At 38.8% G+C, this 15,425-nt stretch overlaps 1 protein-coding gene across 2 annotated transcripts in view; it reads right to left on the bottom strand.

Annotated features, from left to right (window-relative positions):
- The window catches only part of edil3a (EGF-like repeats and discoidin I-like domains 3a), a 104,642-nt gene that overhangs the window by 24,501 nt on the left and 64,716 nt on the right, over positions 1 to 15,425 (bottom strand). For both annotated transcript variants that reach the window (XM_020594556.1, XM_020594557.1), the window contains exons 5-8: positions 12,689 to 12,870; positions 4,962 to 5,117; positions 3,901 to 4,045; positions 3,574 to 3,758 (exon numbers count right to left, since the gene is read on the bottom strand). In XM_020594556.1, the coding sequence (XP_020450212.1) occupies positions 3,574 to 3,758; positions 3,901 to 4,045; positions 4,962 to 5,117; positions 12,689 to 12,870 (668 nt within the window). The remainder of the gene's footprint in view (positions 1 to 3,573; positions 3,759 to 3,900; positions 4,046 to 4,961; positions 5,118 to 12,688; positions 12,871 to 15,425) is intronic.

Raw genomic sequence — 15,425 nt, 5'->3', positions numbered from 1 at the left:
TGATAACAGTAAGGTCTAGACCTTACTTTGTAAAGTGTCCTGAGATGACTTTTGTTGTGATTTGGCACTATACAAATAACATTTGATTTGATTTGATTTGATTTGATTTGGTGAGTGCTCCTGCCAGTGTTATTACAGCTCTGACTGTGATAGGTCACTTCACTTATTTCTCTCCACTTGTCTTTGTCTTGCCTGCCTCTGTCTTGGTTTATAGCCTCCCACTGTGCTTTCTCCTTGGGTCTGCGCGTTCCAGCAGAGACAATCTTTTTTCCCCATGTGCGCACAATGCCTTACCTGCTATGTTGCCACTATTTACATCATCAACATCTGCCTATGCAAACTTCCACTCTCTCAGTAGTCGTTTGCTTAATTGTTATGTGTGCTCTGCTCTGCATATGTTAGACTACATTTACTCAAGTTCCTGAAATCCTGTGATTTTATTGCCTTCAATTAAGAAACAGCCTGCCTGCAGCTGGGTGCTTTCTTTTGGGTCCAACCATGCTTCAAACCAAACAGTGACAACACAGTTTGGGTAAGTCTGTCTAATACAGTGTAAATATCAATTGGAAAATGTTTATTATTTAATTACAGAAACCCTGAATTTGTGTCTTAGAATTTGAATGACCAACATCCACAGTATGTTTTCTTTGTCTATACATGCTGATGATACAAGTAAATGTGTTTGGTCTACTTATTTGTGATGCTATACATCATCTAGTCAGACATTTCCAGTACATGACTTATCATTGAATGCCATGGGATATCATGTTACAGCTTGTACTACATTACCACATTAGTCAACTTTTACACTGATGTGACTTTGTATGCTGAATTTAAAATTAGCACCAACGTGCCATTTGCACCAGGTAGAACTATAGTTCGTTCAAACTTTTCATACACAAGCTTTAGCTCACACTGCATCATTAAAGACAGATGTGATTATCGGGGTGCTACAGCCACACGCCACACATATTTATCACTTTAAGGAGATAATTGGGTGTGAAAACCTCAGAGACTGGTGGATAACAAACGAACCACCAGAACGAAATTACTTTCATAGCTTGTTTTGTAACCTTTGATGGCTACAAATAAATTTAACAAGCTTCAAATTAAGTGATGCATTTTGCATTATCAGTGTCTACACAAGGCCATGTCTACAAAACACCGTTTACTGTAAATGAAAACCTAAACCTTTATCACCATATGAATAAATTTAACAAGTTGCAAATTAAATGATGGATTTTGCTTAATCACTGTCTACATAAGGTCATGTCTGCAAAACACCATTTGATGTAAACACCTCATCATTATTTACTGTATAGATATAGATGATGATGATGAATTAAGAGGTGTGAGATGAAGATGCACAATCACTCCCTTCCAGCCTTGCTTATTTATTTATCTGAGGAATTTTTACCATAATCCATCAACAAGCTTTCCACATTAGTGGAACAGTACTTGCCAGAAAATTTGCCGTGCACGTTGCCTTAACAGAGACACTGTGAAATTGAAAAGTAGCTACTGTCTCTCTGGAAATTTCTTTTTGCTATGTGGACATGTTAATGTGCATAATTAACTAATCAGCTTACGGCAGCTGGAACATTTGGCAGCTCAGACTGAAAGCTTCAGCTCCTCTCTTGAAAACATCTTGAAAAATTCTGGCTCAGTCTTGCTCTGTGTAAATTTATCCTGCCAGGTTTGAATTACTTTAGCTTGGAAGTTTCCCAGACAGGTCCACTTCTTGGTGTTTTTCTAGATTTTACAGTTCTTTAACTGCACAAAAGCTCATTTCCAAAGTCTGCTGAAAACTATGTTCTTAACTTGTTAACAAAATGATTACATTAAAATGACTAATCAATATTTGAGTTACTCATTGCTCTGGTGGACATAATCATTAAGCAATGTGCTAATTAATGACTGATGGCATAATGTATTGTTTTAGTCAGTTTTAAATGTCATTAGACTATGGCAAAGTATTTTCTTGAAAATTCTAAACCACCAAACATTCCTTTTCTAACAAACAACTATATTTTTGTATCAGCTAGTGACTCCACTACTATACACGTAAGTTTAATATTTGGTGTCTGTAAAAAGTTTCCCATTGCTTCCACTCCACAGCAGAGCAGTTGTCTTGATTAATAGGAATACTTAATTTGTCATTAAGGCTGATTAATTCCATTAATCTGTAAGGTTTAAAGTCATTGAGTAATGTCACTGAGAATCAATTATTTGCCATGACAACCAGTATAATGAGGACACTGAATGCACATAAGACAACCATTAAATATAAAACAAAATTGGTCAGTTCCCAACAAATGCATTAATGTAAATGTGAAACAGCACAATACAGTATGTAACTCTTAATGTCTACTTTTCAGAAATCAAATATTGTCTATTCCTGTGGGTGCAGAAGTGATCCTTGGCAGTGGAAGCCATTGATTTTCTCACTGTGCCTGTATGGCATCTCCCCTTTCCTGCCTTCACAGCATGCAATATAAAACCACAAGTTTTCCTTTCTCCACAGCAATCAATTGTGCTTAGCCTAGCGTCCCTGGCCTGGATGGGGCCCTCCCTAAGTAGGTGTCTCCCCCGACACACAGCCCTGCATACCCTAACCTTCGGCAAAAAGCTTTCAGTGTAATAAAAAAACATATATGACTTGAGACCCGACAGATCTAATAACGGCCAGACAAGTCTGTGAAACTACAGAGGGCTAACTGTGTCACTGCTAAGGAGGCAATATGTGTGGACTGACTACAGGAGAAAGGCCAAGGAATAAAAGAAATCGCTCTGATCTTCAATTCCCTGAGAAGATGATTCACATCACAATTTCTTCTTTGCTATCAGTTTTACAGCTCGAAGTATGATGTGGTTTCTCGCTCTAAAAGCAAAGAGCATTTATTGCAATTTATCTTAAAAGGGAAAAAAAAATCCAATATATGAAGCCATACGTGAGGGCATACTGACAATGACTCAGTTTGATTGATATGTATCTTAAACTCCATCAGCTCTCATCAATCTCTCATTTGTTAAGCAGACAAGTCTGGGGTGTAAATGTTCACTTAGAGATGTGTCTTGTCCTTTTCAGGAGACATTTTCAGCCATCAGTTACTGTAATGAAAACAAATGGATGGGCTGGTTTCATGGAGACAGAAAGCTTGGGCTGCAGCCAATGATAACAGGGCTACCTCTTCAAACAGAGCAAGTGTGGGCGTTTGATTCAAATAGACTGGCATCAATAACAAAGAAATGTCCACATATTACTGACTGTTTCTGAGAATGGTACTGAGAGCTACTGTAGCTAATGAAAGTAGGGTTTTAAGATATACTTTCATTCACACCTGACACTGCATCCATCATTGAAGTATTTCCATATGAAATATAGCTGAATCGATTGACATGCACTACCCATGTACACACCATAAATTACTATGCTGGGGAGGTAAGAGCTAATACTTCAGCAGAGTGAAAAGCCAGATCCAGTATATGTCGTTTTTGTTGTTCATTTTCCTGCTAATGTATTGATCTGAGCCCTACAGTAGCTGCAACTGATGAGCTCAGGTAACACCTTACCTGTAGCCACTGTGACTGGTCACTGCGTCCGGCTGTCCAAGCATTGACCTTGCCTTGTTTGTCCAAACGGGCCTTCCCAGGCTCCCAGGTGAACATGTCCATGTTGAGCGTCCTAAAGATGCTGGAGGCTGTGACCTGATAGTCTTGGATATGGCCTGACTTCATTCCCAGTGGTTCAGAACAGCCTGGCAACAAAAACAAAAACAGATGAGTTCTAATATTCCTGACTGTACAACCCCCTCTCTCACTGCACACATCAATTTATGATTAGGACTGTGTATATTAGTTGAACAAATCAGTTGGATGAAATAAGCTCAGCTCACTCACCTGTTAACTCACAACCAAGTAGCTCCATGCGTAAGGTGCAATGCCTCCTGCAGACCTGGGGGTAAATGCGCACATATTGGGCTTCAATGGGAGGGGTGAAGGAGTTGGCCGATGGAGCACTGTTATCGACATTTCCTCTGAAAATCTGTTGCAGGAGATGAAATAAGAGCAGATGGCAGCAGGGAGGATGGTGAGTCAGATCAGTTTTGCCATAAGGTAGCAGTCTATCTGGTGCTGTCTCTAGTGTCTACTCCACATTCAACAAATTGCTGTCATTCAAGGTCAACGAGCTAGAATTACAGGGAAAAATTGACTATTTCTTGCACCATTTGAGCCCATAATTCGTAAGAACAGTGACGTGGTTTAAATTAATGCTTCATTTGCATCGCCGTATCTTCTAGAGTGTTTTATCCAGGTGACCTGAGATAGTGTGATAGAAACTCTCCCTGAGGAAAAAAAAGACAATGATCATACTTCAAACACACTGACAGGTCCTATGATACAAGTCCATGTCTGCTCATACAATTAAAACTCACACCTGCAAAACTATTATATGCAAAATTACATCCAATCAATACTCTTGCTCTTGCTTTTTCTATGCCAAATTTTGAGGACTTTATACTAAAAGAAGATGAAAAAAGAGATCAATTGCATTACAGAATATTCAAGTCCAGGCTTATTGTTCTGTGTGAGAAAAAGTTTGGATGCCAGGGTCCTTGGGGGTCGGCCAAATGGAGGACAGCCATGGTTTGCTGTCAGGAGTGATAGAACACTATGTGTCCTATTTGGTGGCTCTTCATCCCCAAATAGTATAAAATTCAATCTAGAAGTCATAAAAGTGAAGGGGGGTGAGGGGCAACAAGATGGGTCCGGTGTGTGTTAGCTAATTAAAAAGCCATCTCATCATGTCCTCCATCCTGCCCTTGACTGAGTGCACGGTCTCTAGTCACCATGTGTGCATGTGTATGAGTGTGTGACTTTGTCTGTGTGTTAGAGTGAGAAGAGTAGAGAGATGACAACCAGTGCACATGCCTGTTTGTGTGCCCATATGTGTGTCTCACCATATCCTCATCTTTGCCTTTGACTTTGTATGTTCTCCAGGTCTTCCCGTCATCACTGTAGGCTACTTTGTAAGACTTGACGTACTCTGGGCTGCCAATACGCTTTGCACCCTGGGTAATTAGGCCTGTTACCCTCATTCGCCTCTGTAGGTTGATCTGTGGAGTTAAAAAAAAGGCAAGAAATTGTACCTTAATTTCCAGACACTGGCATCTTTGTCTGTGTTTGACCCATGTAAATCATGGGAATCAATGCCATTGTATCAGTTCTGTCTGGGCCATCCATCTTACTCAGAAAGTCTGTGATCTAATGGAACATTTAATCAGTCCTCATGCTCCAGATCCTGCATAGACTGCCAATATTGTGCCAGTGTAAACCAGCTTGGAGATGTAATAGGAAAAGAGAAAACTAAGAAAAAGGAAACTGATGAATGCTTCTATAGATCCCAGTTAGCGCACGCAAACAGTTTGTTACAGTATTTAAGGACAATTGATGTGTCACACTCTACTTTAAACACAAAAGTATATTTGCTTTTAACTATGATTTTGAACGCACACCATCGCCACCTCACAAATCCTGCGTACCTCTGGAGTACTGGATGTGCATGTTAATTAACGCTACATGCCCATGAGGTACAACTCAGCACATGACTGGTACAGGCAGCACGTAAAATATTTTCTGTGCTGTCATCTCAACACTGACAATACTGTAACTTCACTGAGTATTGCCAGTGCTTCTATTTACTGTATGTCATGCAAAAGCATACTGTACGTTCACAGGGAAGATATTCTATTTTCTCTGTTTTGTGTTTCCATTTACTTTTTAATCCTCACGATACAATGATACAATGAGCACATCTGAGGAAACGTTTCCACATAGTTTACTCTTGAAATTTAGCAACAGTATGTTTGACAGGGTTGAAATTGCAATTAGTAGGTAGATGTTGCTATGTTTATGTTTGTTTGCATGCCAGCATACATACCTGTATTCATTGTTAGAAATTTACAGTTAAGTGATAACTGTACTATTTGGTCCTTAAAGATGTGAAGTGCAAAAAAAAAAATAGCTTTGATATTATATTTGCTTGTGCCTGCCAACTGTATGGTCAAAACTGTAGCCAGCATTTATGATGCACATCAGTGATCCCTGCTACATGATGGCTCCTAAAGGGTCCTTCTATAAAGGGCTGGAATCTCACCCAAAGCCATTTGATATGATAGCCTCGATAACTAGTTTAACATCTTCTAATGAATATCTTCCTTGCAATTAGACAAAAAGGCAAAGGTTAAATAACAATACCTAAATCATTCATGTTTGATTGACAGGAGTCTCAGCCTGTCACATTGATGGCAGCTGATGCTTCCTAAGTCCCACCCATCACCTGCATTTCAACAGTATGCCTCCAACTGCAGAATTACAGCACGCTCCATAGACCTACGAGCACTGCCACATCTATGTTCTTCTACAGTCTTCAACCCGTCATTTATGGGTTGAATAGTATAGCGCATCACTGTAATTTTGGTGAACCTGTTTAAAAATGAGAGAAGTCCCAGAGTTCTTTTGTTATTTTTCTTAATAGCTTTTGGCAGCTGAGGAGTGGTTCTGTCTTGGCTTACTCACACACTGTACTCACAGGCACACACACACACACACTGCCTTTTTTACAGTGAATTTTAATACTGATTAAAAAAAATAAAGTAGGGTAGGATAACATGAGTCAATTTCAGTATTATAACGCTGTAACACACCTGCGGTATTCTGTGACAAAGAAGATTTTGGAGTAATAAGTGATGACAAATATTCATTGATCATTTTGGCACTACATGCACACAAAGCTGCTTCATTTTCAGGAAAAATGGCACTTTGACTGATCTAGCTCACCCTCTGACAAAACATAAAAGCAGAGCAGAAGGACTGCAATAAATACTGTTTTGAGAGAATATTAAGCAAAGGACCATTAACCTGGGATGGCCAAGCCCAAAAACAGAAATGCAGACTACAGCAGAATTGGAATTCTTCAATGGAGTGTACTAGATTGGCTCCAGGTTTTCTTAGTTTTCATTTTTAACATCATGCATTCTAAGCAACACAATCCATAATTTAATGAGATATTGCAAACAATCAAGTCTATATCCCAGTTCATGTTTTTATTTAAGAACATGAATCATTTTAAAGCTGATCCATGAGAAATGGAAGTCTAACTTCACTGACTATGTGATCACATTCAGAATGGCATTCTGGGGACTTGAGCTCATTTTCTGGTGCAGAAATGGTGGTATTACTATGAAATAAGGCAATTTCCAAGTGAAATATTTGAGGGCAAACACTCAAATAGATGGGCTGAGCTCACTAAGTTATACTCTCCTTTTGTCTTAATGGGAAAAAAAACTTCTAAATTGTGCCTGTTGATGACATTAGAGATTAAGAATATTGTCTTTTACAGATTAAGCAGAACAAAAGAACTGTATTGTCAAAAATAATGGAGTAATGTGTAATAACTTTATTGCAGCATGGATTTCCTTTGTAATTTTCATTTGTAGAGACAAGGCTCAATTACTGTAGTGAACATATATATTTTTATCTACATACTTAAACCAGCGTAACAAGTTAATTATATGTAAGGATCCCTCTTAGAGGTGCAATGACTTACTCTTTCTCATCCACTGCATTTCGTCGCTCTCTTCAGTTTCTCCATAGAGATAGATAGTTCTTGCACTAATTAGAAGCTCTGTCACTAAAAGGCCACTGCTGGGGTAATTGGGGTGATCCTTCACATTTTTAATGACCACTCAGAAACACACCACTGTCACTTCAGCGCTAATAGTGATGCATTTATTTGTTTGAGTGAGGAGGCATCATTGGAAACAGTGTGCAGATCTTTGTCCATAAAGCTATATGTGCCAGTTTGAAAGAGAATGCCTCAGTGCAATAGACAGTTAACCTAAATCACCTGAAATGCATGCGTGAGTGTGTAAAGACTACAGCGAGAAACACAAATAACACCACAACAAATTGAATACGTTTGTATGACTCATAAATGCTTACAGTTGATTTGTTGATTTACCACTTTCCTGCAACTACAGTATGTACAACTGTTTCAGAAACTGTCACAATTCTTGAATACATTTCAATTGATATAACACCTGAAACAGAATTACCACAGTTCAGACTTTTTTTTTTTTTTTGCGACTATGGCTATTTTATGCACATTTTGTGTCTCCTTAGCAGATGTATGCACTTTAGACACTTTGTGCAAAAGAGAGCTAAATGTAAGTTTAGGACAAACTCTTACTCTTTTACCATGTCACCCTTTCCCTTACGAGACACAACACAGTGACTTGTGTATGAAGCGTTCCAGGTAAAATGTACACGCCAAGAACTTCTACATAGAATCATTTTTATTCTCTCACTTCATTTGTAAGACAAAGAAAATACCACTTTGGTTTGTATTAAGTGACTTAAACTGTTTTTCTCTGAAAAACATTCACCACAGTGAATAAATGTTCAGCATGTAACCAGCAGAAATATCTTGGAACTATGACCTGTAGTTGTAGTTCTTCAGGAAACATGATTTTGAAGCACCCCTAAGCTGTTTGGAGCTGTTTTCCTATTCTAATCCTTTATGAAATTATCAGTTATTTTATGACATGGTCCTATTGACACAATTAGCTTTGATTTTCCATTTGTTGTTTGAGTTCGCAGGTATAGCTAAACAATCAGTGGTTGAAGAAGTTCTCAGATCCTTACTTACTTACTTAATTAATGGTCCTGTAGAAATTCCACAGTGCAAAACTCTGTCACAATTAAAAGTCATGCATTCAGATTTTTACTTAAGTAAACTATTTACATCATGTACAAAATGGCACATTTCAAGATTTTGTACATGATGATATTGGAGTGTAATTACCTATTGTGTATATCACTTTAAAGCTGGTAAAGGTGAAGTTAATGTCAACTACCTCATGTACTTCTAATTTGAATTACTTACAGGGTAGTCAGGTAAAGTACAAATAACTCAAATACAAATAAAAACATCAGAACTTGAGTCAATGTACTGAGTTACTTTCCACCACTCTATAGTACTGGTGACATATAATGCCTGGGACATATATGTTTGTTTCTGTAGTTGCTGTAGCTGATTCAACTTACTGTGTTGTTACTGTTATGTCATAACCTGAAAGCCCTCAGCCAAATACGGAAGAACTGAGTTTCTTTATACTTTTCATTAAAGCTCATTAATCCATGTTTAAAGAGTCAAAACATTTATTTACTGACTGTAGAAAGGCTACTTTCCAGTCAGTTATGCTGCTAAGCCCACCAAATACCAAATTACCAAATATAATCATACCAACAGATCTCACATGCACACACATACAAAGGTTAAGAACACATACTGAGAAAAGACACCCAGTGTGATTACACATTACTATCAAAACTGCTGAGAGAACTGCAGCAGTACTGTAACAATTAGACTGTCCTTGGAAGTACCTAACAGCCCTCTGGCACTGCTGTGTAAAAATGCATTTGAACACATATGCACACTCAAAGACATGCACATATTTAACAAGCCTTATCTCTTAGTGCAAAAAATAAAGTACTGACAGTGTTACAAATCCACAGTAATAGCCAGTGATATGCAAGGATGTTATCACTGTGCTTGGTCATGGGGGCACCTCAAAAGTTTAAATGATTTGAAACGGTGTGAACAAAAAGGCCAAATCTAAACACCACTGAGACCAGAAATAGGCAGACCCCCTCACTGCCAGTGATTTGAACTAGGTCTTCACCACAACGATGTTAGAGGTTATATTACTCACAGTGGACATCAGGTTACAGCTCTCAGTGCTAAAGGTGCTACATTAGGTGTAAGCTTGACATGCCTGACTCAATAATCTAAAAATAGGTCCTGGTGAGAAATCTAATGTATTCAGTTCTAAAATGTTCTGTAAAAATGGAAGATAACATTGAATGTAGTGCCGTATATGTATATCCAAAGCTTCATTCAATTACTGTTCATGTTCATGCTGTGATTATAAAATAAGCTGTGATAGAAAGGCATTGTCAGGGTCACATCTCAAACAACACACAACCAAAGCTGCACAGAAAAAAAACGCATAATTAGAGTCTAAGCTAGTTTTATTTATACATATTGGAACATGCCAGCAAATGTGAGCACACTGATGGAAATCTGCATCATTGTGTCATTAACTGTTTAGCTTCCATTAAATCACATATAAACCCTCTTAGCCTTCACAAGTGATTTAGATTATGTCAGTCTTCCACCACTGGAGCTATTTTTTTGTTGATGTTGGTCAGACCGGCAGCATATTTCCCTCGAGTGTTCAAATGCAATTTTATGTGCGAGCTAGTCATGGCGAGATTGTAAAAAACTGATATTTTCACAGCGCATAGTTGTGTGAACAGTAGCAAGCTTGCGCACACTCTCAATTTGCAAACACACAAACCAACAGAAAGACAAACAAATACACATACAGTATAGTGTTTGCATACTTTGTCTGCAAATGTATGATGTATTATTCCAGTATGTTGCTCTATGTTTGATTCATTCGGTGAGGTTTAGGGAGACAGAACTGAAACTGGCTCACATCCAAAGACACATACTGCACCAGAGAAATCCTTACAAAGAGCCAGACAAATCTGATCTCCCTCCTGATAGGCTTGTCATCTGTCAGTGTAACCTGTCTCATATGGCAGCCGTGCAAAGTCATGCTACATCACTCTGCGCTTCAAAAGCACACCATCAACTCCTTAGCATAATCCGAAATCCCTGACAGGACTGCAGACCTGTGTACTCACATCCCAATTATACAGGCCCTCTGTAGAAACACACGATGCCTGCAGCATCCTGTGCAACATCCCACGTGGCTTCATTAAAGTCAAACAAACTGCCTGATTGTTTCATGTTTCGTTCTCCTCACCTCTCTATGTGCCAGGCTCCTTTTCCTTCACTTGTGTCTGCTGTTTCTTTGACTCTTTCTCTTTCTTCTTTTTTCTTTTTTTTTTACAAATCCATTTTTGTCCTTCCTCTCTATTCTCTTATTGTTAGGTACAGTGCATCTTCACGTTTTCCATCATTCTGTCACAGTTTAGTATGCTTTTCTATTATATTTTTTTCAAAGTTCACTGCCCGCACAGCATGTATGCATGGATGACAAATTTAAAAAATAAATCAACATAAAGTACTTTAGTAAAGTGTTGGATCCCCACATTTCAGTAGAACAGCTTCAGTACACCTTGGCAGTGATTCTACAAGTCTCTGAACTCTACACCATTCTTCCAAAAGATATTCCATTATTTGGCATTTTGATGTTGGTGGTGGAGACACTGTCTAACACATTTGTCCAAAATCTCCCCTAGGTGTTATTATCATACATTATCATACTATCTGGAATACAATCTACAGCATGGGACTGGAGCAAGCCTTGGAAGAGAACTAGAGTTGAGGGCAAATGTATATATCATAGCTATACATCATCTGACAGTTATTTTATATGCCACAATCTTTGCAGCACAGGAGTTTGATGTATGACTAGTTGGTCAACATAAATCCAGAAAACCAGCTCTACACTAGTCTGTGTTCATATACTGGAGCCAGATCACTGCAGGTAGGGTGCTGAATTTTCAACATTGCTTAAATCACTGCCTAAAGCAATGAGACCTACTACAGCGCTTCTTTGGGTTGAAATTATATGTGGGCGACTACACATAGAAAATTATTATATAGGATTGAAACAGGCACAGAAATAAGAGCACTGGGATCTGGGTGAGGCAGGCATGCAAGAACAGAAGCTTGGGATGTGTTGTGCAGAAATAATTCACCAAGCAATCTATGGTATTGATCTCTCTATGTAGCTCTTTGACAATAAGCACTGACTAATGGCACAGCATGAAGGTTAACTTCGACACAGCCTAAGGGAGAGGAGAGTTGCATGTATTATATCTTTGCTGCTGTAAACATCTCATTTCTTTTCATTTCACAATTCATAGGGTTGTTACTGTATAGATAGAGGTGCCTAGGTGGCCATAGAAACACTCTGGGGTATTTACAAAAAGACAGCAAGAGCCACTTAATTGTTAAGCTGAATTCAAAGGCTTTTTTTTATGGATAATAGGAGCATTACTGTTAATATTACCGCTGAGTGTTCTTGTGTAAAATTATACATCAAATCTCCCTCTAGACAGCTCAGTCATTTGCATGTCAGAATCTATATAAGACATAACAAAGAAAAAAGCATCTGTGCCATGAATAATTACAACACTGTGCACCATAGCTTTGCTGCTTGGGAATCTGCAGTAGAAGTGCAAATGCAGTTACGACTGTGAGTGTGTCACAAATAAATGTTAACACAAGAGATGGCACAGTCGAGTAACTGTTAGCAAATCATCACCACAAAGTGAGATGCACCAGCCACTGGCGGAAAATGATTATACCCTCTCACACTTGAATACACCTACACCTGTTCTACCCCAAGCTAACACTTTTTATTGCTCTTTATTTCCATTAAGTGAGCCATCAAGTTTACAGTACGTGTAATTAACTTTAAAGTTAAAACTGTTTTTTCACAGTCAACAGTTCGCACAAACCATCGACTACAAGCGAGTAACATTTTATGGTGGGGAGCTTCATTTGTATCTGTTGCCAAGTATATGCTTTCAGTTGCATGTTATAAGAGTGTTGCATGTTGCTTGTCCTGTCGCTGTGCTTTACCTGGATCCACGGCCATCTGTCATTTTCAGCTGCAGTCCAGGCATTGACCAGGCCCTTCTTGTTGAGGCGTGCAAAGTAGGGATACCACTTCTGCAAGCCGAAGAGAGCACGGTGGGTAGAAGAGGCTGTTATCTGTTGGTTGGAGATTATACCGCCCTCCATGCCCAGCGGTCCAGAGCATTCTGAATGAAGAGAGGGAGAAAGAGACAAATGAGCCTTCATATAATTCATATAACTTAAACATGCATGCAACTCAATCTATGGAATTAATTTAGAGTTTCATACATACTACAAAGAATGCATTTTGTAATGTCACTGACTTTGTCCTTTACATCCTCTTTCATTTTTCTTTTCAGCGTCTCCATATCAGTCGATATCTGTTTATCTCTGTTTCACAGATGGAAAACTCAGTCTCCTCTACTTGTACTACAACCAGACAGTCATTAAAACTGCAGCTTTTCACTTTCTGTTATATCTTTGTGACGACCTCCTACAGCTACATCTTCTTTAAGGGCATCATAGATTTCTTCACCCTGACTCTTTCCTGTCTTACTATACAGTAAATGTTGCTTTGATTCATCACAAAAAAACCCCTAATGTTTCCATTATGGCAAAATCCTTTTGAGTCAGAGCTGTCAGCAAGAGGACTTCTCTCCGCCTTCATGCTGTCCACATCTGAGGGACTAACAGCTTGCTCTTTCATCTCTTCCATCAGTAACAGAGCCCTTAGGCTTCCTCCCAAGGAGATTCGGCCACTTCTCCACATCTCAGAGTCAACAATCTTTGTAACAGCTCTAAATATCCTACAGGTTGCAGCATTAAAGTGTTGAGGCACAACAGTGATATTTTGTCCTTTCTTCTTTAAGCAGCTTGCTGCCCTTCTTAATCCTAATTGGTATGTCCAGGCACATCAAGAGCATTTTAATGGAAAGACCAGTGGTGAAAAGGATTCTGGCAATGTTTATCCAATAGAGAATTAATTTTGATAAACAACAGCTTCTTTGTGTTTCTATTTTTAAAAAAAAGCATAACGAGAAATTAAATAATAATAGAAAATACATGAGGAATGAAATGCTGTCAAACATATGGAAAGAGGGTGTGTAAGATAATAAATGTAGCACATGCTCCTCAAATGAATTTTTATAACTATTCTTATTCACACAAAACTTAGTTTTCTATCAAAACACACACACATAACAGATTTTGTGCCCTAGAACAGAATCAATTATGATGTGGGATGAATGCAAAATATATAGTTTTACAATGATAAGCTAAGTCAGCCGGTGGAAGGCATCATCATTGAGGATTCAGGTGTGGCATCAAAACAGCCTGAACAGTTCTACCGCTGTTGACTTGCTCCACACAGCTGTGGCATATTGTCCTCAAAAATGAATCAGATGTGACGGCAGGTCTTCAGAATCCTTCGGTTTCAATAAATTGCTTTACAAAGTTGTGGCGCAGCAATTAAACTCTGTCCATTGGACATCAGTCAAACCTCAAGTTGTACAAAAAACTTGGAAAGTGGTTTCCCATGCTGTATGAGTTGAGGAAAACAAAACAACTGAAAGGTGACACAGAGTCAGTTGGAACTCTCTCTCAACAATGAGGACATAAAGACCCCACATCATTATATTTCTTCTAGCACACAATGTCTCTTAAGCATGAACACCAGTACAGTAGCTGTATTACAGATGTGCTAAATTAGTTATGACAGATGTTTAAGTTTTAATTAGTCAAGCTTATAGCTCACTAATTGCATGCAAGAATATAATTACATTTGTGTCAACTGAAAGCATATACTTGGCAAACAGTAAATATAGGGAATTACAGCATTAAAGAAGTTTTTGTTTTCAAATATCCTTCCTAATTGAACATGGCTGCAGTGAACACTATATAATTTTGCAGCAATGGCTTCTCAGCCATGGTACCTTTTTCACTGTATAAGGAAAAGTGGATTGACAGTATTTCAGCTATTTATGGTCTGACCCAATAAAAGATGAACCTCTAGAACAGTTAACACTGACTAAATGGTTTGACATGTCTGAAGAGCATTTTAATGTCCTCTTTAATAGAAACTACCTAAACCTCGAATGTGTAGCCATATAGAATTTAACTCCCTCTATCTGTCTTATTGTGTAACAACAGTATAGAGGGATTCCCCCTACTCTGTTTTTGGTGGTAATGACAACAGGGATAAAAGAGAATGGAGTAATCAGAGGACACCAAATGTATTATGCATCTTTTTGTGAATAGTGGTGAATCTGATTAAAATTTAATCAACCCTTTTGATTTCTCCAGTTAGAGTGCCTGGTCACAGATGATTAAATAGCTGTGTGCAAGAGCCTGAAAACCACAATGTAGGAAGTGCTGAGGGAACTTGGATGTGTCCCAGAAGAGAAGAGTGATGCCAGAGGCGCCGCTTGCTCATGCTGGCTGAAGTCTAAGTGTCATGTAAACCAGCCTTCAGGGGAAGCCTGAAGCAATGGTCACCAGGAGGTTGTGATGCTGTCCCCATTTAGACAAAACACCTAAGCATTTCACTACTGAGACACAAACAGACAAGGCAAACACACATACCAGCAGACAATGACAGTGGCAGTGCTGAGAGCTGAGAAGACTTTTGCCACACATGAAAGCCAAGAGTCAGAGAAGTATGGAACAGTGAAAACAACCCTAGTACGACTTTTACAGCTGCAAGACTGGGGGGGGGGGTCCTTGGCACCAAGGGCCCAGGGAG

The sequence above is a fragment of the Monopterus albus genome, unplaced genomic scaffold, assembly GCF_001952655.1.
Source record: "Monopterus albus unplaced genomic scaffold, M_albus_1.0 scaffold23.1, whole genome shotgun sequence".
NCBI lineage: Eukaryota > Metazoa > Chordata > Actinopteri > Synbranchiformes > Synbranchidae > Monopterus > Monopterus albus.
The sequence above is the reverse complement of the archived record's forward strand: the minus strand, read 5'-3'. Positions and strand labels throughout refer to the sequence as shown.